This window comes from Drosophila innubila (genome assembly GCF_004354385.1).
Source record: "Drosophila innubila isolate TH190305 chromosome 2R unlocalized genomic scaffold, UK_Dinn_1.0 1_C_2R, whole genome shotgun sequence".
NCBI classification, from domain to species: Eukaryota; Metazoa; Arthropoda; class Insecta; order Diptera; family Drosophilidae; genus Drosophila; species Drosophila innubila.
Window position 1 is genome coordinate 21,771,939 of NW_022995374.1, and position 25,596 is coordinate 21,797,534.

The window sequence follows — 25,596 nt, forward strand, 5'->3', positions numbered from 1 at the left end:
TGCGTTATAAAACAAATAAACAAAATATCACTTGCACTGCTTGCCAATAATAAAAGAATAATTAATAAAAATAAATAGAATAAATAGACTGAATGGCAGAACGTTTTATGCGTCGTCGTGCGACGGCCAAATACATTTTTCATTTCTTATTTTCCGAGTCATTTTCATGGCACAACAATAAACAGGCTCGCACACACACTCACACATATATGGCCAGCCATTCTCTCTCTCTCTCTGTCGCTATCTCTTTCTGTCTGGATGTGCTTTAGTGTATGTGTTCTAGACACGCATGTGTACATGTATTCACTTCCATTTTTTATGAAAGCGGCCCACGTTTGTGCCAGGCCAAAATGGCGACGACAGGTAGTCATTGGTTTTTATTATGCATAATTTCATATTGGCTGTAATTTTGCAGAAATTGAAAATGGCAGAAACACACACATAGACACAGCCAAGGCAGGGATGAGTGTGCGTACGAAACAAAAGACAATTTGTTGGTTGGCACACAAAAAAGTAATAAAGAAGAAAAGAAATTCGAAATAAAATTATAGCAACAATTTTGTCATATCAAATGAAAGAAAAAAACAAAGAAAAAATGTTGCCAACAGACCGAAACAATAACAGACAGTTCTGGGGCACATACGAGTATGAGTACGAGTAATAAAAGTCCCCGTCACAGGTTGTTGTAAAAAGTTTCTATTGTATAGAATAGGCCAAAGGCATGCAAAGTTTTGTGCGATGAAAGACGAATTCATATTAAGAATGCCTTTCCTGACAGCTCAATTAGTATATAGTAAATATATAGATAGATAGACAGATATACATATGCTTGTATGTATTTGCATATACTCATATGGTATATGCTTGAAATATCAGTAAGTTTTGTGAGCGGTTAGGCTGAAGCATTTAGCGCAAGTACATAAGATATTTATGCAGAAATACAATATATAATTAGGATATTTAAATATTTAAAAGTTTAATATTGGCACACAGCTGTGCAATTTATTCAGAATTTATTGAAATATATAATTTATACGTTTCCTGTTAATGTTTTGAAAAAACTTAAGAGAAGTATGTTAGAATTGTATAAATATGATTTTGTTTTTCATTGCGAAATTCATCCAACAAATTCACCAGTTTTGCCAAAAACTTTGCACGCCCTTTTTTCATTGTTGTGTTTAGTGTGATTTTGATATTGAGTTTTTCTAATAGGTATATTGGTAACCGTAACCTAAAAGTAGCCAAAAAGAAACCAGAAAAGTTGATCAAAAATTGAAATAGTTTGTTCATGTTAGAGTAGGAATAAATAAGAGCTAAGTGAGAGAACGTGTCCTGATCGGGAGCATAAATAGACAAATGTAGGAGCAGGACAATAGTTTTATTATACAAAATGCATACGATAAATCACAATGGAGCAAGTCCAGCTAAAAGGAATTCAAGGCATTTGATGCATGGACGCCAGGCACGCTTTCAATCTGACAGACAAGAAGGGACAAGAAGGAAGAGGCAACACAAGGAGCACACAGGATGTCAGCCTGTTTGGATAATAATGACTGGTAATTTATCTGCCTTCGTTTACATTGTTCTGCGTGTGTGTGTGTGTCTTGGTTGTGCGTGCGTGTCGGTATGTGTGTAACACAAACATTTGTTTGCCAGCATACTTTTTGTGCTTTGTTCCCTCTCCCCTCTCCCCTCTCCCCACTGCCACCTTCCGCATCCACAAGCTACTGGTTTCCGCCTTGTTGTGGGATTTGCCAACTGGATTTGTTTTTATGTATTCAGCGGCTTTAACGCACTTTTGTTTGCAAGTCTCGCCTGGCGGCATGCCGTCAAAAAAACCCACCAAAATTCCCTTTATTCCCCTTCTCAAAATAACTTAACTGATGGCTGCGGTTGTGCGTGATTCTGGCTTTGATTAGGAGATTGATTTTGAATTCCTGATTCCGGATTTCTGATGGGGCAAAAGGGCCCCATGATGAGGACTTGTGCCAGAGGCTTTGATTAATGAGCGGGCTCACGGACCAGCAGGGGAGTGGGGAGGCATTGGCATTCAATAATTGCATTTTTAATTGCATATATACAAAAATTGGCTCATAAATTGTATTGTTACCCCGTTATTCGGTTATTCTTTCTTCTGGTTCGCCATATTTGCTGTTAATTCATTTCCTTTATGATGGCCAACAAGGCTCGCTCGTAATTGATATACAAACATACACACATACACTTATTATATGTATGTGCACACAAGTATTGTTATATACAAATATGTGTATATAAAGAAAAATGGTTAAAACTGGTGTGAATCGAATTCAACACTCAACTTGTAGTACAACAGTGAGCGCTACAGTTATGCGCACACGGAAAAAAGGATAAGAGTCAAATGATATCTGGCTTTTGCTTACATTTTGTTATTGTAACGCAAGTGTTTGCATAATTCTTGCACTCAGTGTGTGTGTATTTCCCTCGCTGCCGATATTTGCCTTGCATTTAAAGTGCACGGTCTCCAAAAGGAGCGCAGCAGGTGCGGCGACCGCAGAGATTGCAACGTTGCAACGCCGAAGCGAATACATTTTATAACATTTATTTTACTCCCCACGAATTGCCTTTGTGCATGTGTGTGTGTGTGTGTGTGTGTGAGTACATGAATTGTTTCGTTGCGTTGCATTACGTATACGCAACGTTCGTTTGGTTGGGTTTGGTTTCGGTATTCGGTATTCGGTTTTCAGATTGGGGTTTTATGTTTGGGTCCCAGGTTGGGTTTGGCTTTCATTGCCATGTGATGTGCCGGAAGCGTGTGGCACTGCCAACTGCAACACTGCAACACTGCAGCAGCAATCGCAATCGCAATCGCAATGGCAATCGCAATTCGCAATCACATTGGCATTGAAAACCTTCCTCCCATTTACCTCCATTCCCGAAGCAACCAATCGACTGGCAACAGCAACAACAATTGGGTTGTCATTGCTGCTGTTATTGTAGTTGCTGTCGGTTTTAATTTCCCGTCTGGCCGCATTATACCCGTAACTTATTTAAAATGCTTCTACCTATCATCAATTTGGTCTTGTCAACGAAACGTTTTTCCCCATTTTTTAAAATGCATTTTTGTGTTATTAACTCAATTAAATGACTTTCAACATGTGCTACCAGTTGCAGTTGCAGTTGCATTTGCATTTGTGCTATGTAGATTGATGAGAGTGTGTAGCCTTAAAGCAACAACAAAGTTTGTGTCAAAATCAACTCAAATAACTCGAAAATAAACTTGGTTAAAGAATAACAACAACTGCGCGTTGCAAATTGCTGCTGCTGCTGTTGCTGCTGTTGCAAGTGCATGTGCAACATTTGCTACTTTTCTTAGGGTTTACCTCGGTTATAGTTGTTGTTGTTGTCATTGTAGGACTGAGACTGAGGGTTAAAGTTAGCAGGCAGGGTTGCATATTTATTGCTCGATCCAATTGGGTATGAGTTTCTATATTGTTGCTTTTGTTGCTGCTGCTGTTGTTGGTATTGTTGTTGTTGTTGTTGTTGGTGGTGGTGTTGTTGCTGTTGTTGTTTTATGTTGAAGCTATTGTACCTCTGCACATTACGACCTAAACACACATATATATTTACATTTACATTTATATATACAGCAAAATAATTATTTTTTCAATCTTTCCCTTTGCATCATTCCAAATATTTGGTGGTAATTAGTTAATTTGTTTTGTAGTAAGCGGCAAGTTGAAGCTTTAAGTGGCAGAGTTGTTGTTAGTCGATTTGGTCATTAAATTATATTGCAAATTTATTAAAATAAAAAATTCTTGATATCATCTTTAAACTTAACAAACAGATAAGGTATATAAATTAATACTAGAGTTGTATGGACAAGTGGACGAAGTGGCAACTCTGGCCGCTCTGTCCCCCTCCCACTCAAAACGACAAAAACAAGCAGCTAAACTTGCAGAATATCACGCTCTCTCATAGGTAAGTAAAGTATCTTAAGTATCTTTGTATCTGTAGCTGTATCTGTAGCTGTAACTGTAGCTGTATCTGTAGCTGTATCTGGACTAAACCCATTCACCTTCTGACAGAGACAGATACTCATCGTCAGCCGTCTTACCTTGTTGGCCAACATTGGAACGTGGCAATGTGGCATAGGCATTGCCAGCAGGTCTTGGCGATTGCTGCTGCTGTTGTGGCGGATACGAGACCGGCACCGGTGACTTGGGCGCTGCCGCTGGCGGCTGAGAGGCGCCGTAGGGACGTGCGTAGCCCTGGTTGACCTAAAGATGCAGAAGATACAGAAATTGCTGGATTAATGTAAATGTCTACTACGGCAACTTTGAGTTCAACAATGAACAACAAACATGCAGCTGGCTGCTAGCTTAAAACTGAGCGTAAGTAGGATGAGATGGGAGTGGGGAGAGGGGAAGGGGAAAGGGGAATTACTTACCCGATAGCTGGCGCCGACACCCTTACCAGGCGGCTGCACGCTACGTATCACATTTCCGGTCAAGGTGACATACTCGAAGGGTTGATCCGCCGAGGAGGAAACATTCGCTGATGTCTGCATGGACGGAACTGTGCACGCAACGTTGTCGCCGACGTTGTTGTTGTTGTAGCTGCTGTTGTTGATGTTAATTTGACCGTAAATGGCTGATGATTGCTCATCCGCCACGTTGGCTGACATTATTTCAGACTGTGCCTGAACTTGCTTAATGTTATCAACTGCAGTTGCTGTTGCTGTTGTTACTATTGCTGATGGTGTTGTTGTTTGTGCCTGATGTGAATTAAATTTCAATTGATTAGCAAGTGTTGCCGTCAACGCTGCCACATGTGGCTGCTGTTGCACAGCGCTTGCTGTTGTTGCAAATGGCTTGGCAGTATTGTTGTGTCTGTTAGCTGTTGTTGTTGTTGTGATGGTGGTGTTTGTGTTGTTGTTGTTGTTGTTGTTGCTGTGGTGGTGGGTCGGGTGTTGAAGCTTATTGGAATACTGCTTCAGCAGTTGATTATACGCATTATGGTTCTTATTCTGCGTGTTCATGTCATTCTCATTTTGTGTGGATCTCGACTGTGTTGCTGCTGTTGTTGTTGCTGATGACGATGATGGTGGTGGCGGTGGTGGTGGTGGTGGCGGGAATGAAGCTGCCAGCATTGTGTAATTATCAACCTGACTCGACACAACGCCCACATCCAACGATGTGCAGGAGCCAGAGGCTTGCCGTGAGTGCATCGGCGAGTGTTCCATGTCCAGGGATAATGTGGATGCACTGGATGCCACCAGGCTTGGACTCAATGCAGCGCTGCCTCCCACACCCGACGACGACGAACCGCTCGAAATTGATGAGAGGCTGCTGTTTGTGCGTGTATGTTTACTGCTCGCCTGTTGCAGTTGCAGTTGCTGTTGTTGTTGCTGCTGTTGCTGTGGGACTGAGGTTGAGGTTGAGGTTTGTGTCTGGTTTTGGGGCAACAGCAGCAGCTCCTCGGCCTCGTATTGCAGCAGCTGTGTGGGTGATGGCGGCGGTGGCAGAGGCAGCTCTGTTGCCAGATCGGGCTCAGGCACTGGAACTGGCATTGGCATTGGCATTGGCTCGGACTAATGTGTTAATACACGAACGCGTGTTAATGGGCAGGACGAGCGGGCGAGCGTCACGCACGTGAACAACAACAGAAGGAGGCAGGCAACAGGGAGGCATGTAAATTGATGCACAGTTAATAAAGGCAGTTAATTAAAATGCAGCGCGAAATTTGCGTGTCTTTGTGCGTGTGTGTTGTGTTGTGTTGTGCTTTAAAATGTGTTCAAGTATTCGCATTGCAAACCGAGTGTCAACCCATGTGGCGTATGAGCAATGTGGCAATGCAAAAGTGCACTAAAAATAGCTAATAGGTCAAGGTCAATTCGCTGGCTAAAGCTAGCTCCTCCCCCCTTAAAAAGAAATGCATATTAAAAATGTAATTTAATCCAAAAGGTTTTCCAATCTGAGGCAGTTTATCACGCGTTATGCAACACTTTAACCACAGAGAACTTTTCTCTAATGAATTTTAATTTTGTCAACTGACACTTTAAATAAATGACAACTCCCTTCGTTGGGAGTTTTTCTCCGCTTATTTTGCACAATTCTTTCGAGATTTGACTGACTTATTCGATTCAGCGAATTTATGAACTGCAATTCGCAATTCGCAGTATCCGCGATGGCTGCGTGCCGCGGACACGAGTTGAAGACGCAAACTGAACGCAAATTTGCTAAATATTCCACTGCGGTGTCTCTGACTGTTGCAGCTGTGTGTTTTTTATAGCCCTAGCACATGAAAAAGTGTAAAAAAGAACGCTTGGCATAAGTATATTTAGCATTTAGCCATTTAGCAATTTAGCAGCCATTGCACATTTCATAGAAATGCGCTGGCCGTAGCCAGAAAAATAAAAAGAAAAAGACAACAGAAATGAGAAACTTTGGCTGCAATTGCAGCTGGCAATTGTTGCTTGCCAATCGACAATCCCACAACAGCAACAGCAACAGTTACTTGCAGTTGCGATTGCAACGACATCAGCCAAGTGAGATAAATACTTAAGATGAACCCTCAAATGCTCAAAATTACTACAGCCGCATTTACTTGGCATTCTATTTATAAATCTTTCGTTTCGTGGGTGAGAATCGCAGCCCTAATTTCAGTTGACAATGCTGTGAGTGTTGTTGTGCCACTTTGGCAATACGCTTTTAGCCACGTTTCTGACACGATAGTAGGCAATTCTGAAAATTATCCTCGTCTATGAAATCTCTTATTTAGCATTTCGAGCAAAATAATATATATATATTCTTAAAGATCAGATGGAGTTAAAAGAAATGCTCACAGTAAAATTAGAATTGAGCATTGTGGAATATTAAATTGAAGCAAAGTTTTCATAATTTGAAAGACTCAATATTAAAGTGAGCCAAATTTAAATCAAGAAACTGGGAATGCAGTCAAATTGTAAATTCGTGAACGGCTAAAAATGCAATTTTGATAAACAATTTTCATCCTTGTTGAAAATGTAACTTAAAAGCTCAAATGCATAATAGAAATATTTTCTATAAATTACAGCTGTTAAATGACAAACGTGAAAAATAAATACAAAATAGTTGGTTCAATTTTCTGCAGTGTTTACCTATCCATTTGTAACTAGACCTTGAACAGCGTAAATGAATTGTTAAATTGTAATTTAAATTGGAAGAAAACTAAATGCAATGCTCAATTGTACAGATTGAATAGAATTGAACACATTTCAAAGACTGCACAAAAACAAAAGTGTAAATAACAAGAGCAATCATAATTTGTAATAACAATAATTACATGCATATAAGAAACAATGAAATTATCAAATAGTCAAACACACACACACACACACACACATACACAGACACAGGCACCGAGAAGTGAGAAAAGAACAATAACACACAAATGCATAAACTTTAGCATTCTGTCGTTTTATATTGCTTTTGGCCAAAATGAGAAAAGTAAGCAAAGAGAAAGAAGCGTCTCTGGTTGTAAAATGTTTAAAGTTTATTTTCAGTTTTTCTTAGCATATTTTCTTCATGTTCTTTGATGCTTGCCTTGAAAGTTTTCTGCATTACATTGCATTTTTCTTTTGGCCAGATGATTTTTAGCATTTTAGCATATGGATGTCTGCCGCAAGCGAATTTTGCTATGAAATTTATGCAAACATTTTGCCAGCAATATGATAAAATTGATTGTAAAAACATGAAGAAGCAGAGAAGAGGGCTGGAGGGGAGGAAAGAAGCAGCAGCAGAAAGTGACTTCAGGTGCAACGTTTTTGGTACAGGGGGTTACCAAATTGGGTTGCTTGTGTTTTCTCTCTTTTCTTGCATCATTTTATACTTGACTCAAGCCATTTACTTTGTGCATTTGTGTGTGTGTGTGTGAGTGCATGTCTGTTTCTCTGTGTACAGAGAACAGCTAACAGTTAACAGTTAACAAGTTGCTGGTACTTACCGGTGCCGGAGTGGGCGTGGAGCTGCCATTGGAGTAGCCATTGCTGCCATAGCCATGAGAGTTCAAGGCCGATGAGATGGTGTTGGCACTCAACTTGGTGTTGCTGCAAAATTGAGAAAATGTTGAAATTAACAAATATTGAAGTGCACTTTAATTTTCAATGCTTTACAAATTGGTCAACTGTGTTCCCTGTAACTGTTGGCCATGTTAGTTCCGTTGCCAGAGCCCTTTAATTAAGTGCGATTTGTTCATTTGGCCAAAATTCAAAAAAAATCAAAGCTATGCAACTTAAACAAATCCCATTGCAAATTGGCCATGCACCATCGCAACTGTCAACCACATGTAATATTTTTTTGTCGCATTGCCCCCAAAACGTTGACACATAGATACACGGGTATATATAGAAATAGATATACATGTCTCTTATATATGCCGTTTGTCTGCAATTTCATTTAATAAAAATTTGGCGTTTCCATTGCCGTTTGCTGACACGTCAGCAATCAGTTGTCAGTTTGCATGTCCACAGCAGATGCAAAATGTGCCATTCAATCGGAATCGGGAGCTGGGTACTGAAAACTGAAAACTGGGAGCTGGGAACTGCATACTGGGCACAGAGCAAGCAAATAATACCACAGATTCCTCCTACTCTCCCCTTTTTCTCTTTGCTTCTTTCTTCCGCTGTTGTTGGTGACGCCCGCCAAAATGTCAAACGTGTTTTGGCATATCCAAAAATATGCATTTATTTATATTGCATTTTCATATTCATATGCCATCGTATTCACATTCATATTCATATTCATATTCGTTGCTCGGTCTGACCAATTGGGCTTATAACTGCGTCCAACAACAACAATAAAGTTTTTAAAAATAGTCTGTCAAAAAGTGCTCGTTTCCCAGCTTATTTAAATATATTGATTATTTACAGGGTATTTTATAAAACATTAAAAAAAAGTCTGTCAAAAAGTGCTCGTTTCCCAGCTTAACTTTTTTAAAAGTTTCCTCCACGAGTATTTAAATATTTTGATAATTTACAGGGTATTTTATAAAACATAAAAAAATAGTCTGTCAAAAAGTGCTCGTTTCCCAGCTTAACTTTTTTAAAAGTTTACTCCACGAGTATTTAAATATTTTGATTATTTACAGGTTATTTTGTAAAACATTAAAAAATAGTCTGTCAAAAAGTGCTCGTTTCCCAACTTAACTTTTTTAAAAATTTCCTCTACGAGTATTTAAATATTTTTATTATTTACAGGGTATTAATAGGTGGGGACTTACGGCTTAATTGGCACGGGCACATAGCCTTCGGTGCCAGCTGGCGGATGCTGTTGGGCAGCCTGCTTAGCGTGGACGTCGCAGTACAGCTTGTTGTTGAAGTTGTAGTAGCCCTGGTTCTTCAGGGATGTACCACAAGTGGCGCACTTGAAGCACTCCACGTGCAGGTTCTTATCCTTGATGCGCACAAAGACGCCACTAAAGAAAGATTGCAATTAATTATTAACAAAGTGTAACAAGAATTGTTGTCAAAAACTTTTCAAAAATCTCTGTAAATTTAATATATAAAATAAAATAATTTTTATACTTTGTGTAATTTTTGAAAAGCTTTTGCAAATCATGTCGGTTTAGCAGAACAATCGATAAACGATTGTGATATTGTGTATGTACATTAAGGATTATCGATGATGAATGCAAGTTATTTAATTACGCCCGTTAGTTGATCAACTTTAAGCACGTACCGTTAGTCATTGATATATAAATGACATATAAATAATGTCAAATAAAATGCAATATGTAAAAGCTATAATGTATTATCGAATTAAGCTCATGAGTCGTCAATGGCAGCCAATTAAAATGGCATACAAATTAATACAAATGATGATGATATTCCCATGATGCATCCACCTGGACGACAGCAGGAATACGGAATTCAGGAGGGGAAGTGGAAGGACCAAGCTGCTCTGCTCGGCTCGGCTCTGTTCTGATCTGGTTGCAGTCGCAGGTGTTGGAGGCGTCTGCATAATAATGTGGACTGCATAAATTTAAACAATTGACTTCGAAATAAAAGCAAATTAAAATGCGTGCACACATACACTCGCACACACTCGCACACACACAGAGCGAGATATACACACAGAGGAGCAGACGAGCATGAATTATCATTGAACATGGAACAAATCCTTACACAATGCCCACGCCGCACAATTGACATGCCGGATGTCCGCTGGCAGACAATGTACGCACACCATCGTTGCCATCAGTGGGCAATGCCGCATCCATTTCCGCCTTGTAGCCGGGTCCCTGCAGCGCCGGGCATATGGGCATAACAATGTTGCGCGGATCAGGTTGCTGCTCGGTCTCCTGCTGCACCTGCACCTGCACCTGCTCCTGTTGAGGCTTTGCAACCGGCAGACTGGGCCTGTGAGTGGCCAAAGGCGCCAACGTATTTTGCTGCAAATTGGTGCCGATGCGTTCGTCCTGTGAGTGCGACTGCGATTGCGACTGCGACTGCGACTGCGACTGGAACTGGCTGTGGGGCAGCGGCGTGCGTCGCTCATTGCCACCAATTGCATGACTCTGCGTCCAGTAGAAATTGGCCGGGCTATGCGGCTCTGCAGCATTGTTGTTGTTGATGACAGCGACAGCGACAGCACAAAAGTTCAATCAGTTTACAAAGGCTTTGACAAGTATTTTTGAAATTTATGTGTAGTAGCCCTGGGCACCCAGGATAACTCAATGTACAATGTACAATGTACAAGACTAACTCTAACTGCATCCCTAAATAAGCTGCTAAATCAAAAACCCAACTCAAAGCTCATGAAAGAGGTTTAAAATTTCGGACTGTTAATGTCACTGTTACTGTAACTGTTACTGTGACTGTTAGCGTCAACTTTTAGTGTTAATGTTATTGTTATTGTTGTTATTGAATGAACTTAATGTGCATACACAAATGCAAATTTCTGGTTTACTTGTTAATGTTTTAATGGCTACGACATTCTGTGGCCCACTTACGTAATGAGACGTTCGCATTCAGTGCAAATGTTTTGGCCAGTTGGCAGTCCGCCGGTGCTTGGGGGCTTTGGTGTATTGACGGGCGCACTAACATGACGAGTGGCATTGTTGTTGTTGTTATTCAGTTGTTGTTGTTGTGGTTGTTGTTGGGGATAGTGTTGGTGTTGATGTTGGTGTTGGTGTTGATGTTGATGTTGCTGCTGTTGATGGTATTGCTGTTGCTGATGATGTTGCTGTTGCTGTTGTTGGGGTGCATCATGCTCATAGTTGTTGTTGTTGTTGTTGAATGCTTTTAAAAGTGTTTGATGAGCAGCCATTTTGTATTGGTTGTTGTTTTTGTTGGTTGGTGTGTGGTTGTTTATAACGTATGAAAAAGAGTTGAAATACAAACATGAGTTAGACACACGAGTAGAGAGAAAATGGTTTGCAGGCACAAAGAATTAAGAATTCTTCGATAAAAAAAACATGAAGAACATTTTAAAAGCAAACAAATTTTAATTTAACTAAAATCCAATTTTAATCAAAAGTCTGAAATAAATCTATTGTATTTATTTTATTTTTGCCAGACGAAAAGTCTATGCTGCAATAACTAACCATAATACTTTACCTACTAACTATAAATTATTTAGTTGATGATCAAAATTGAGAGAAACAAAAATAAAGAAATGACTGGAAAATGTGTGCAAGTTTTATGAATATTAAATATTTTGTGTGGGCTGCATTAGAAATTTGTTTTAAGATAGAGAAAACGAAAGTCCATTTCTTTGTTTTTGTCTAAGCGTTGTGCACATTGAGCAAAATTGAAATAAAAATAAAGCAAAAATAAAAGAACACAAAAAATATTAAATAAATTAGATACAAATATAAATAAAAAGGGAAATTTGGAAAAAATACACAAACTGTTAAGGGCTGGTCCCCATATGTTTCCCATCTGTTCTAAATACTACTCGTAACATAAAAAACCACATTTCAAGGTCTCTAGTTTGTTTTTTAAAAAAGTCGCTGCGGTAATGTGGCTGCTTATTTATAAAAACAAAGGCCAGAAGACACAAAAGAGCGCAGCGCAGCTCAGTTGGCAGCCTGCCTCACTCGATAGCGAGAACGCAACACGCGGCGTATGCGTAATATTACACCCCCAAGGAACCCATGTGCTTAACCTGCCGCTAACTAATCTGTCAAATTGTCGCTGACAAATGGATTGACGCCCTCATTGAGAATGAGAAGCAGGCGGGCCAGCTCATAGTTGGGTTCATTACCTGGTGTCGACTGTCCAGTCTCCTCCTCGCGCAGGAACTTCAGCACCTCCGAGCGGTCGGCTTGGTATTCCTTTTCGTTCTTCTTGAAGTTAACGCTGCAAGCAATAAGAGAGACAGAGAAAGAGAATAAGAATGAGATAGAGAAAGGTAGAGGTAGAGCGACCAATTTAGTAGTTAACACACTTTTTCATTGCATACTTTTAGATGCGAGCACACAAAGCGCACGGCGCGCAAAAGTATGCTGTGAAAAATGAGTGCAGCTAAACATTGTTGCGCATACGACGCGTTGGCCGCTGCCACAACGAGGCTCAACGCGAAGCAAACAAGAGCAAAAAAACAAAAAAACAAAAAAATATCCCCTAAAGAAATTAAGTGCAAGTCCCACGCGTGCGTTTGTAAAAAACTCGACAACTGGCAAAACACCGAGAACACTTGGCGGAGAGCTTGTGGAGAAGGAGAACAGGCTCGACTCGCTATCATTTGGCGGAATTGCACTCAGCTTTAGACGCTTAGACGACCCTGTGGTCGTTCGTGCAGACGCCTTCACTTATTTTTTTGGTTGTTTCCAGCCATAAAAGAAACCGAAACAGAAATAGAAGCAAGAAAAACAAATTTTAAAGTAAAAGTTTTGTGGCATTCGCCTGTCACGGCACAGTACGAGAATTCCAGACAGTTGTTTCCACATTCTTTTGTGGGGCATTTCAACTTCGAAATGAGGTTTGCAAGTCGCACAAGGACATTCCACCTGGTGACTTATGTAAGACAATGTTTCTGTTCTGCAAAGAGACCAGATGGAATCAGCTGACAAATTGCCATAGCTGATAACTCCCTCTTGTTAGAGCAACTACAATTCGTTAATCAAATCGCAAGTGATGCTTTCTAGTCTTATGGTTAGATATAGAGAAAGGAATTGGATAACTTACCCAAGCACACCGCCAGCTAGAACCTCCGCCTGGGCGGAAAGTGTTTCCGCAATGGATTCATCGCTGTAAATGCCAACCGGGGTGTTGTATTGTTTATTGACGATGCTCTTCACGCCGCCATCGCCGCCGCCGTTGGCCTGGCCAAAAGTAAACAGCAATAGATATGAGAATAAATGGTAATATTAATAGAATATTCGCCAGAAGATTCACATAAAATCAATTTCTGCTCTTTGGGTGCTGTCGCATTATTATTATACAAATTCATAACAATAAAATGTACGCAAATGTATTCATATCACACACACACAGACATTGATATTATTATGCATGGCACATGTGTGTTTGTATGCGTGGGAGAGTGTGGGTGTTGTGTTTTGGGTATTTGTGTTGTGAGCCCTTTTGCACATTAATTCTTGCCAGCATATAATCCTAGCACTCATATTCATTACTCATTCTGACACTTTTCAAAACTACGCACAAACAGACAGACAGACAGACAGACGGACAGATAGATGAACGGACAGACTGACAGTTGGGACGAATGGACAGACATCGTATAAATGCAAATGTTGTCAACTCATAGAAAACAGACAAGTTTCTGCCCCATTCTCCTATACAAATGAAATGAATGAATGTGAATATCAACAGACAACAACAATAAAACCAACACACACAAACACACACAAACACATACATCTATACACAGATGGTGTCATCCGAGCAGCTTTAGCTTCAACTTCAGCTCTTTTCCCAGGAGACTAACTATCAACATCATTGGTCATCAGCACGTCAGTTGTTGTATAGGAGGTGTAGGTGTGTGTGTGTGTGTGTGTGTGAGTATGTGGGAGGGGAATACTAATGCTTGCTGGTAAAAGGTTTACTCAAATTTTCAACATTTTAAGTTTTGGTCAACCAGTCGAGAGTTTATGAATTTTATAAATGATTGTAGCTGCCCACAAATGTATGCAACACTTTTTGACATCCCATTTGTGTGTCTGTGTGTGTGTGTGTGTGATTGCAAATTAGTGAACTTACAAATGGACGCGCCGAGTTGTTGTAGCCACAGCCAATGTGCTGGCTATCCGGTTGATGGTGAGCCAGAGAAGTTTTCGTCACTGTCTGCAAATAGGGTGAGTTGGCCTGGGGCACATTGCCAGTGGGCGTCACATGTGGACGCCAGGTGGAGCCACCACTAAGCCACATAGAGTGAGAGAGAGAGGGAGAATGTCAAAATGGACAATGGACAACAGAGATTTACTTACCGCTGCACTGTAATGACAAAGTTATTGCCAGAGCGCACCACAACATCCTGGGCATCCTTGTGACGAAAATTGAAGACATCAACGTCGTTGATCTTGATGACAGCGTCGCCGGGCTGCAGGCCAGCCTGCTCGGAAAGACTGCCAGCATTGACCTGCAATCGAAGCAGAAGCAAACAAGTTAGTACATATTAATGTTAATCCTGGTATTACATCTAATGCTGCCAATTGGCAGCTGCAATTCACACATAAATCAAGCGTTGAAAATGGCCTAAATGCCTGAAAAGGCCAGAACTGGCAGTCAAAGCCAAAGTAAATGAATTTATTATGTGCAGCCTGCAAGAATTATGAAGACCCAATCTCAATCCGCATACGAAACCATCCAGTGGCCGCATTTCGGACACGTTTTTTTTTTTGGTATTTTTTTATTTATCCGCTCCCCTCTTAGCTAACAAGCAAGTTTAGTTTATAGGCGTTGTTTTTTGTGTATTTTGTGTGTGTTGTTTTCATTTATTTATTTGCAGCCGCGTCTGCTGGGAAATTGTGCGCGCAAAAAGCCATAAATTTGTCGACGATTAAAATCGTAAAACTTCCAACAAACGCTGCATTCTGTTTCCATATCTTATACATGTGCATTAAAAAAATAGTGAAATGAGAGGGAGATTTCAGAGGAAAAATAGAGGGGAAGTAATAAACTAACATTATTCGCGCATAGTCAAAAAAAAAATAATATAAATAAATAAATATCAGAACAGAAACTCATTCGCTAATCTTTAATGTAATCCAACATATTTGCAAATCATTTAATTATGGAAAGAGAAAGGCAGACAGAGAGTCAGATACTTATGAATTGTTTCTATTTGTTACAATCTACAAGGGTGGTCAATATTTTGATGGGATGATCTCAGAAAAATTTTTTACGAAAAGGAGGAAAATGTGACAAAAAAAGGCAATTTTTAACCAGTTTCAAAAAATTATAAAAAATATAAGCAAAGATATAATTGAAAAAAAATGATTGCAGTCACTATAAGAATTGTTTGAAAAAACTTTTTGCATCAAAACATTTTTTGTTTAAGCCCTAGGAAAAAGGCAAAAAAGTAGATTTTTACATAAATTCAATAATTTCAATGGGTACCTAATGGGTTCAGGAAAGTTTTGTATCATTCAAACGGCATTTCGAAGACCCTTAACTTTAATCCAAATAGGCTAACCTTTTTCTTTGCACTTTAATATACCGAATTCAATGCTAAACTTGGACCACAACTTTAAAGGCAAAGTTCGTCAGGTAAACTAAACAATTTAAATCTCGCTTTGCACATATGTGAAACCACAAATGCGAGGCACAATCTCCTGTTGCACTTGGCTTGTATCTAGGCTCGACTCGTGTTGCGTGCCGCGTGCCTCGTGCCCCATGTCTCGTGTCTCATACCCCACTCGTGCCACGGCTCAGGTGTGCGTCCTTTCCACCAAAATTAAACGCGCGTTGCACGTATCCACTTTGGCAAATTGTCTGTTTATCAGACTGCCAGCCCAGTCAGTCGACTTTCCGTCCGTCCATCCGTTCGTCTGCCCGTCTGTCTAGCAGTCTATCCGTCGGTTGTCGACTGCGCCTGGTTTATATTTACACAAAACGGCGACGCTTTGCAAAAACACAAACTAACACACACACACAAACACACGAACACAAACACATATTGAGGCCTGCATAAATATTTCATTGGCGTGTTCGCCAAGCGAGACACCTAAATTTTGTAATATTTACAAAGTTGCTAAAAATGTGGCGCCCCAAAAACCAAAGCCAAAAACCTGAACCCCAAAACAAACCCCACCACACTGAAAACCCAACTCGAACCTGAACCTGAACCAGAATCAACCGAGCGACCAAAACGACCAAACGACTAAAAGACCGATAGACCGAAAGACAGCCCAAAATTCAAGTAAATTCGCGCGTGCTCTCGTTGCTGTTGCTTTGCTGTTGACATGTTCATTTTCTTGTTACATTTTGTTCTTGTTGTCGTTGTCGACTGTCGAAAATTGAAATTGGTCGTGCCGAGGTGTTTCAGGCAGGCGACAAATAATGCTACAACGTACAGAATCAAAGTATGCGCCGTCTCGCATTTTGTTTTTATTGATTTCGTACAAGTTTTTGCTATACCCTCTAATGTAGATTTCACAATGGGTAGTCTATACTAATTGTGTCATAAATTATGTTATTTGAGTAATATAATTAATCCTTACTACTCACATACGATCAACTAAATAAGTCACATTTAAAATAGTTTTCTTTTGGTTACGGATTTCTTTAATTGTTTGAGAGTACAAAATTTGTAATATATTTTTGATTTCTAATACTTTTTTGAAGACGTTTCTTCAAGCTTTCTATGTTATCAGAAATATAAACTAACAGTTTAAAAATTATACAATTAGAAGTAACTATGCTACATTTTGTATAAATCAAATTTCGTGGAAAAGCCTTAAGCAAGATATAGTAATGCCATTAGAAATTCGCAAAAACTTGTCTGACTTCATTTATAGGGTATTTTGAACTGGAATCACATTTTTTGCATTAACCGGCAAATTGCATGTCACAGAAGTGTGCTTGGGTTGGTGTCAGTATGTGAGTGTGTGGCATTGGAATATTGACATTTGGACAGTTTTATGAGTACCTGCGATCAACATGAGCCGCCCGCAATGTCCCCCATCCCCCATCCCCCATCCCTCTGCAATGTTTGCTCGTGTGTCTGGCCAGGCTCTGTCTGTGGTTCTATGCTGTCTCTATTCTCTACTATTCTCCTCTATTCTGTGCTGTTCCATTTGGTGGTGCTCTGTGGTGCGCTTGTTAGACATTTGTCAGCTTTATAGCATTTGTGGTTGGCCGCCAATTGACAAGGCATTTGCTTTGGATGACTTATGAATGTGTTCGCGGTCGAAAGTCGACCGTCGACCATCGACCGTCGTGTAGTCGGTGTTTGTGATTCGTTAAAATTGTGCAAAAACAGCCAAAAGCAGGACAACTGAATTTACATAAAATTTGAACCAAACAAGTCGGGCTTTACTATATGTAAGTTGTGTCCCAGTGCAGCTAGTGTGCCATATTCCACAGTCTTGTCTGCTTTCTGCCCTCTGTGTTGCGTTTCCATCTGGAGGCGAGCGAGGACATTAATGTTGCCTCCGAGCACATTACATGTGTAGCAGCGCTCGGGCAAATGATGATTTATACTGGCCAGCACAGACTCCCAAAGCTGTCAGTTTCAATTCCAGTTACAGCTGCTGATAAGTATGAAAAACACTCGCCCAGAATGTGAATGTGCATTTTCATTTTCGCTTTCATTTAGCAGCAAATTTTGTAAAAATATAGTATTTTAAATGCATTACTAAGCACTTACTCATCGGCGGCATACTTGGAATTATAAATGTTCATATAAATTTAGAGTGCGATTATACGAGTACTATATGTATATGTATCCTTGTTCTTAGCTTAACTTGGCTTACAAAAATGCGCATTATTCGTATTTCTGTCACATGTCATGGCCAAAATTTCATTTTATGGCATCTCAAGTGCTCCACTTATTTGCCAGGCACTCGAAGAATGTGTCCTGCTGAAGGAAGAAAGAGTCTTCACTCGTAAATCCATACAGCAAATTAATTTTAATGGGCTGACCAAAACGCTTGTAATCAAGTCAAGTAAGAGTGGAGCTGAAATTCATTCAAGTGCATTCAAATTGAATTTCAGTTAGGAGCAACAACAACGATAGCAACGACTATCGGATGCACTAGCTGAGTAAACTTAATCTACGGTCAAGAGACACGCCCACTTTTGCCTATTTTACACACTTGCCTAATTCGAACATATCCTTTAACACTCTTCGGGTTGCATGCAACAAGGTAGAACAAAAGCCAAACCAAGTGGCATAAACTATGCACTCAACAGAAAGAGATGCACGCACATTTTGCAGCCAGTAAACCACACACACACACACACTCACACACACACTCACACACACATTCATAGTGCATGGAGTATGCAAAATATTTATGTTGATAAATCAAGTTTGCTTTTGTGGATTAGGTGTATCTAAAATAAATTGAATTTGTGGCGTAAATTTATCCCAAACAAAAGACAGGCCTACAATTAGAGACAGACACAGAGACTGAGAGAGGCAGAGAGATAGACAGAAGTTCTTGCCAAGTTGTTGGCCAAGTTATGAAGTTGTTTAATTGAAAATAAATCAGTTTAAAGGCAACATAACATGAGAGACCACAACTGCAATTCACAACCAACAAAAACAACAGCGTTTTGGACATTCACTGAAATTGTTTATCTTTAGACTCTTCTACCCCCCACTGCCATCTCTTTACTCCTCGTATACTTGTGCTATAAAAAACAGAAACCAAATACCGAATAGTCGGCAAACAAATGCGAAATGCTCGTAAGTAGAACGAACAACGCTCAAGAGCTTTGGATGCCGTGCTACGAACTCAGAGCTCAGATAAAAAAAAAAAACAATATAAAAAATACAAATAAGAACAAACTCGTAGAAAATACTGCGGAAATGCAGCACAAATACAATGAATCTCAATGTATATGAATATGCATGGCCATCACTCATACGCCCCATGCACCAATGGCTCTTTATCCCTCTTATTCTCCCTCTCTCCCTCTGTCCTTGTACTTTCTTTGTCTGTTGTTGCCAACTCTAAATCACCCAAAATCCGCTGCGGTTTCTGCCACAACAAATGGCGACCGCAGCACTTGACCAAACTGCTGCAAAACTGGGCAACAGCAGCTGAAAAATTGTTGCAGATGAAGAGGAAAAGTGCTTGCCTGCTACTTCACCCTTTTCCCATTGTTTCAATGTCTATAAAATTCAGCTGGCAAACCAAAACAATCAAATTCAGCGAGCTGTTAATGCAGCAAAGTAAACACAATGTTTGCAATCTTTTCTTTTTGGTTTCATGTTGCCAGTTAGCTAAATAATCAACTGCAGCTCTTAACAAACTTAGTTTCATCGAGAGTGAGTGCTACAGTGAATATACTCAAACACTCTAGTATTCAGATTCAATTTCCTTGGCCTGATCATCACCAAGTTCACGAATCAAAACCCTCTGAGTCAATTCCCTTTTAGTTGACCAGAAGGCGCGTTCCGCGTTACAAAACTTATTCATTTAATGGTCGAAAAGAAGGGCCAAAAGAGGCAAGAAGGAAGCAGCAGTAGTCAGTGAGCAAAGTTCAATTCAACAACACTAACAGCAACAACATAGACGACAACATTTCGGAGCACGCAAACTGTCGGCAACATTTATAAATTATGATTGCAATCAACGTGGCACAAAGCGCTCCGGACTCTGTGCGGCAGGACAAGTTGCGAGTTGCTTTTATTTATTCTGTCGCTCTCTCTCGCTCTCTCTCTCTTTTATTTTTGGTGAAATGACAAACGCAGTTACACACACACACACACACACACACACACACATACACATTGCAATAAACGTGGCAATTTATATAAATGTTGCATATTCATAGCAAGTAATGGAAAAACTTTGCACAATGAAATTATTGTGGCCAATGCCAACGGAAATTTGTGCGCAGCTAATGAATGAAAGCCCAGGACATGGACATGCACACGGACATGCCCCACGATTGTGTGCGCCATGTGGCAGGCTGTCATGTGAATAGTAAATGCGATTCCAAATGCCGCCAGCGGTCATCCTATGCACACTGCACTGCGTGGGCAGCTTTTATAGTGAACAAGATGAGCGGGATGGGGCAACAGAAACTGCAGCAACAGCAGCTCATTTATCTCCTCGCATTATCAGCCGGGGTCTGGGGTCTGGGGACTGGGAACTGGGAACAAGCGCGCATGTGTGGCACACTCATATTTCGCTCGACAGCAGCGGCAACACCTTTTTTCTTGGCTCAAACTCGCATACGAATACACTCATGAATAACTATTTGCAAGATGCTGATAAATGACAATTGCCCGAGGCGTTGGCTGCAAACTGATCGCTGCCACACAGCGGACAGTCAGATGTGTGAGTAGTTGTTGCGGAAATCGAATGCATTACTTCATGCACTGAGCGAAAAATTGCATGCAAAGATGGCAATTTGAGAAAAGTGGTGAAAAGACAGATAGCTCAACTTTATTTATAACTTGCTTGCATGAACAACTGAAGTAGAAATGCAATAAATTATTTTGTGCACTGAGAGAAATACTTCTTATGGTAACACAAAAATTTATCAGTGTGGAAAATTTAATAAGTCTGAGTAGCATAATCTTAATAAGTACCATACAGAAACAAAGAGTTAAACATGGATGAAGGTACACTTGGAGAAATTCTACATATTATTTTTCAATTCAGATAAAAATTTCGAATTAATCTGCTATCATTAGTTGGACTCAAATGAACTTAAGTTTATTTAAACTGAAATTAATTCACACAAAAGATAACATTAAATTGGATAGTTACACGTAATTCTGAAAGTAATCTCTGCTGAGCTCAGTGTACTTGCCATAGAGAAACTTTAAAGCAATTGCTGAGGCGTTTAATTTAGTTGAAACTGTTTTGGAATTGGAATTGCGATTAGTTAGTCTCTCGTGTTCAGCATTTGCAAGTTGAGTTGAGTTTCAATAAATGTCACATGTCTCGGCGCATTAAATTTTGTTGATTAAACCGAGTCGAGGTCCTGTCAAGGAATCGCATTCTGGCACATGACAGAGCCAGATCCGGAACCAGATCCAGGTGGGGTAGGGAGGGAGGTAGACACTCAAGCAGGGCCTCAGGCAGGTGTGTGGCAGAAGGGTTCATTAGGTAAAATGGCTGTGACACAGGATACCAGCAGGATATGGGTTAATAAGACACAAGACGCGCTAAAGTGACAACCGTCACTGTGTACCCCCTCCGCCTCCCCCTCCCCCTCCCACTCAACAGCTGCCCCAAAAGTGTTTCAGCATCTTGTGCGTGGCGCGTTGAAAGTCATTAGTGTTGCTGCCTCTGCTGCTGCGGGGTGTTAGTTGCCACGGGGGGAGGCAGCTTGTAAATATTGCCCTAGCGCCTGGCTGACTGCAAAAATACAGACAAAACACACACACACACAGACACATAGCTAAACAATTCACTAGAGAGAGATAGCAGCTGGGTGGCAAACGAAAGGAGGTGAGAGAAGTGAGTCAACAACAGGCAACTGCCGCAACGCAAACAAGATTAATTAAGGAATGTAAATTTCGTCAAATTACGCGCCATTGTTTGTGTGTGTCAGTATGTGTGTGTCTGTGTGTGTGTGTGTGTGTGTGTGTGTATGTGCTGTCTGCTCTGAAAGGATGTTGAGATTTTTTCCATTAACAACATCATCAATGGGGCACGGCACGGGGTTGTCAGTGTTTTTGAATGGTTTGCCCTCGCGGACAAGGTCGATTTCGGTCCGTCGAAAAGGTCGAACGGGTGAAAGGTGTGCAGCGGTTTTTTGGGGAATTAGACGGATTTCAACAGCCAGCTAGTGTACAACAACCTTCCCATTCCCCTCACCTCTGTACTACCCACAACCTTTTTCAATTTCACTCGTCAGTCGCTTCGTCACTCTTAGGGTTGCCCAACAATTTTTAATTAGTGTCGTCTTCGTTGCCGTTGACGTTGTCGTTGTCGTTGATGCTGACGCTGACGCTGACGCTGACGTCGACTGCGGTTTGCCATAGACCCCATGTGCCCCATTTACCCTTTGTGTATTGTGTCAAAAGCATGCATAAATTATTATTCATATTTTTATTTTCTAATGAAGCAGAAGAAGAAGAAGATTCCATTGCTTCAACCCAAGCAAGACCCAGGGGAAAAGCAGAATGAGATGAAATGACTATTTATATTTATTAAGATTACTACAGAGTGATCCATATGAATATGAACGAGAGAGAAACTAATGAGCTGAGATACCAGTTGAGAATTGCAGGATGTCTTTATAAACTCCTAAACTTATCTGTTTATCTATTAATGTTTTTTTCAACAAATGTAATACCATTTTTCCTTAAATCATTTTTTTTTTTTTTAATTACCTCAAGAATTTTATACTCAATATTTCAATTGCATTATTTTAAAATATAAATTTATAGTTATTTTAAATTTGATTATTTGAGACTTTTAACTTTATTTGTATATCGAAAATTAAATAAAGTCGTCAGCTTAAAGTTGACTTTTAATAAGCAAATAAATTATTTAATTAACAAACAACTGCCCGCAGATGGAACCTGCAGTCTTAGCTTAAGTTAAGGGGTTTTCACAACATTTAATTGCTGGAAAACAGCACGTTTGTTGAATTTTCCCGATATTGCAACACATGTGAGCTGCTTGATTCACAGAATTAGGTAATTAGTTGTCAGCATGAAGGGTGTGGGAAATACTATTAACCGAAGTGCAAGAAGTTGGACAAACTAAAGCAATTAGAGTCGGAAAATGTGCTGTCTACCTGCGCAACTGAGTTTTTCCAGCACAGCACACAAATGGACACACTCCCAGTTGAGACATGTGGTTCATTGTTTACTCGAACATTTGCGTGCCCAGAGGAGTGGAAAACCAGAGACAGAGACAGGCATGAATCCGTCCGTTCGACGCATTCGTTTTGTACGTGTCGAAATGTGAATCCCGGCAACAAAGTATCTGCAACTTGCAACAACATGTGCAAGTGCTGCATCTGCAGCGTATTTTGTATCTGCAACTAATGTCTGGCTGAATGTTTTGTTTGTTTGTCGGATTTAGTATGTCAGTGGGCTAGGAATTGGGTCAGACCGAGGTTCTCGGAGCTAAAATAAACTTTACTTCGACGCAACGCAGCAGGAAATGTCGGTTGCATGCCACTTCCCCTTGCAACCGACCTCTCTCCACTCCACTCCACTCCACTCCCTCTCTAACCATTTTTGTTTGATGTTTGATTTAATTTAGTGCAGCAACGAGTTGCAACAGCTTCATTAGTTCATATATGTATGTTTGTAAATACTCGTATTTATATGGCAAAGATGGACTGGCAAACCGAGAATTATTACACACCACCAGACCAATGGCAGCACCACCTCCATTAAGCGATCCATCAATCAGCGGGCAGCGTGTAAACGAAATTCTGACAGCCATGAAATCGTGTAAACGCAATCTCAGCTGCAGTCTCACAGTCTCTCAAAGCCAAAAACCAAACCGGTTTGTATGTCCATCTGTCTGTCTGTCTCTCTGTCTGTCTGTCTGTCTCTCTGTCTGTCTGTCTGTCTCTCTGTCTGTCTGTTATCTGAGGGTGGCAGACAGGCTGACATGAATGATGGCTCTCAAATTACATTAAATGGAATTTCAATTGAGGCAAAGACAAGCAAAACCTCCTCCGCTGATGCGAACGCTGACAAGACAATACCTCGCAACAGGAACAGATACAGATACAGATATTTACAGAAACAGAAACTGTAAATGGCATTTACATGTTCGCTGTCATAAGCCAATAGGCCTCCCTACCAACCATCTTCCTTTACTCAACTCCTCAATTCCGCATCTCTTTAATGAATCAGCAAGCATCATTTTCTGCAATGATGGGCTTCTTTGCCGAGTCTCCCCTTACCACTCATTGCCAAATCCAAACCCATTGCACTTATCCAGAGCTGCAATCAGACAAATGCAATTAGGATTTGGCGACGCTTTCGAGTTGCGAATTCGAAGCCAAAAATTGCTAGCGACATTTTCACTTGGACTTTGTCTCTCCTTGTCATTGGGGACAGTGAAGGAGACAGAGACAGAGACATTGTCCCATTGTCAATCGAGGACTCTAGGGACTCCACATGAAAGACAAAGAACCCGCTGACGTTGCCAATACGAATGGCCATGTTGTTGCCAAAACCGATCGGCAACAATGCATGGCTATAATACAATTTGCTTTGCTAAGCAGCTGAATGTGGCATCAACACATTCAATAACTGATTGGGTAACTTGCATGACAAAAGAAGCGACTTTCAACTGGATACAAAGCTCTAAACAGAAGTTTACCTGAGCTTCAATTAAAACCTATTAATGTAAGCCATGGCAAAGGCAAATAATTATTGTACAACATCTTTTTCTCTAGCTTGATCTAAGCTAATATGATTTTTTATTGATGACAAAATGACATAAATTTAAATATTCTTTTGATTAAATGCAGATTTCCTCCCCTTACTTTTGGTTTACTTAATTAAAGCAAAATAAATATTTCGAAGCTTGAATTTAATTTTTAAATCGATCGACTATAGGATATTCTGTTATTTTATATTCTTATATTTTGTGAACTAACTCTGTTTACTGCAAACAGCTCTCAATTAAATATTTAAGTTGAAGAAATGCAATTTCAATTAGCGCCACAACATTTATCCATTAACGCTGAGCACGAGATTTGTGCCAATTGCAAAATACAGTATAAAGAAGCATAGCAACAACAGTGAGAGCAAGAACAAGAGCAGGAACAAGAACAAGAAGTAGAAGATGAAGAAGAGCAGCAACAATGGCATCAACAATGTTGGCCAAGAATCGGACACCCGCGCTGTTCACTCACTCAAAATCATTACGTGATTAAGGTTGCCATTACGGCGGACAGCAAAAATAGAAAACTAGAGCATGGCACGCAGACAGCGGCAGCTGAAGTGAGTGAGGCTAGGGGATGGCATAAGAGGGGGTGGGGGCAGGGGTAAGGGTAAGAGTAAGAGTAAAGTGGAAAGCAGCAGCTGAGCAACAGCGACCGCAATTGCGCTGCTTTGGGTTTTGGTAGAAATACAAAAAAAAACAAAAATGCGGCAAATAGAAAGAAATAAATCAGCTCGACAAAATAAAATACTACAAATAAATTGAGTTGAATGTAAAAGAAATAAAGGAAAACGGAAAACACTACGTTTGCCATACAAAACAATTAAAATGAAAAACCGTTAGCACTTTAATTCCAAGTGGCAAGTGGAACAAACCAAAGCCGTCTCTTAGGGCCGCAGTCTCGGATACGAATTCAAATCCAAGTACGACGAATTCAAATACGAAGTTTGCTTTCGAAATTATTCGGAAATTGTGGAAAATTTGTATGCATTGCTGTTGTTGTTGTTGTTATTGTTGTTGAATGGCTGGGAAAAACAGTGAAAAGCATTTAAGTTGCACACTCGCACACTCAGCGCTATTTTCTTGCCCAACCTTTCAACAAGTTGGCAACCAATGCAA

General features: G+C 40.2%; 1 protein-coding gene across 1 annotated transcript in view; it reads right to left on the bottom strand.

Annotated features, from left to right (window-relative positions):
• Nucleotides 1-25,596, bottom strand: part of LOC117783782 (PDZ and LIM domain protein Zasp) — a 62,920-nt gene that overhangs the window by 7,731 nt on the left and 29,593 nt on the right. Inside the window, exons 4-13 of the mRNA XM_034621326.1 lie at nucleotides 14,413-14,564; nucleotides 14,186-14,342; nucleotides 13,151-13,287; nucleotides 12,228-12,322; nucleotides 10,145-10,571; nucleotides 9,241-9,435; nucleotides 7,966-8,068; nucleotides 4,430-5,572; nucleotides 4,097-4,259; nucleotides 3,363-3,587 (exon numbers count right to left, since the gene is read on the bottom strand). Of these exons, the coding sequence (XP_034477217.1) occupies nucleotides 3,363-3,587; nucleotides 4,097-4,259; nucleotides 4,430-5,572; nucleotides 7,966-8,068; nucleotides 9,241-9,435; nucleotides 10,145-10,571; nucleotides 12,228-12,322; nucleotides 13,151-13,287; nucleotides 14,186-14,342; nucleotides 14,413-14,564 (2,797 nt within the window). The remainder of the gene's footprint in view (nucleotides 1-3,362; nucleotides 3,588-4,096; nucleotides 4,260-4,429; nucleotides 5,573-7,965; nucleotides 8,069-9,240; nucleotides 9,436-10,144; nucleotides 10,572-12,227; nucleotides 12,323-13,150; nucleotides 13,288-14,185; nucleotides 14,343-14,412; nucleotides 14,565-25,596) is intronic.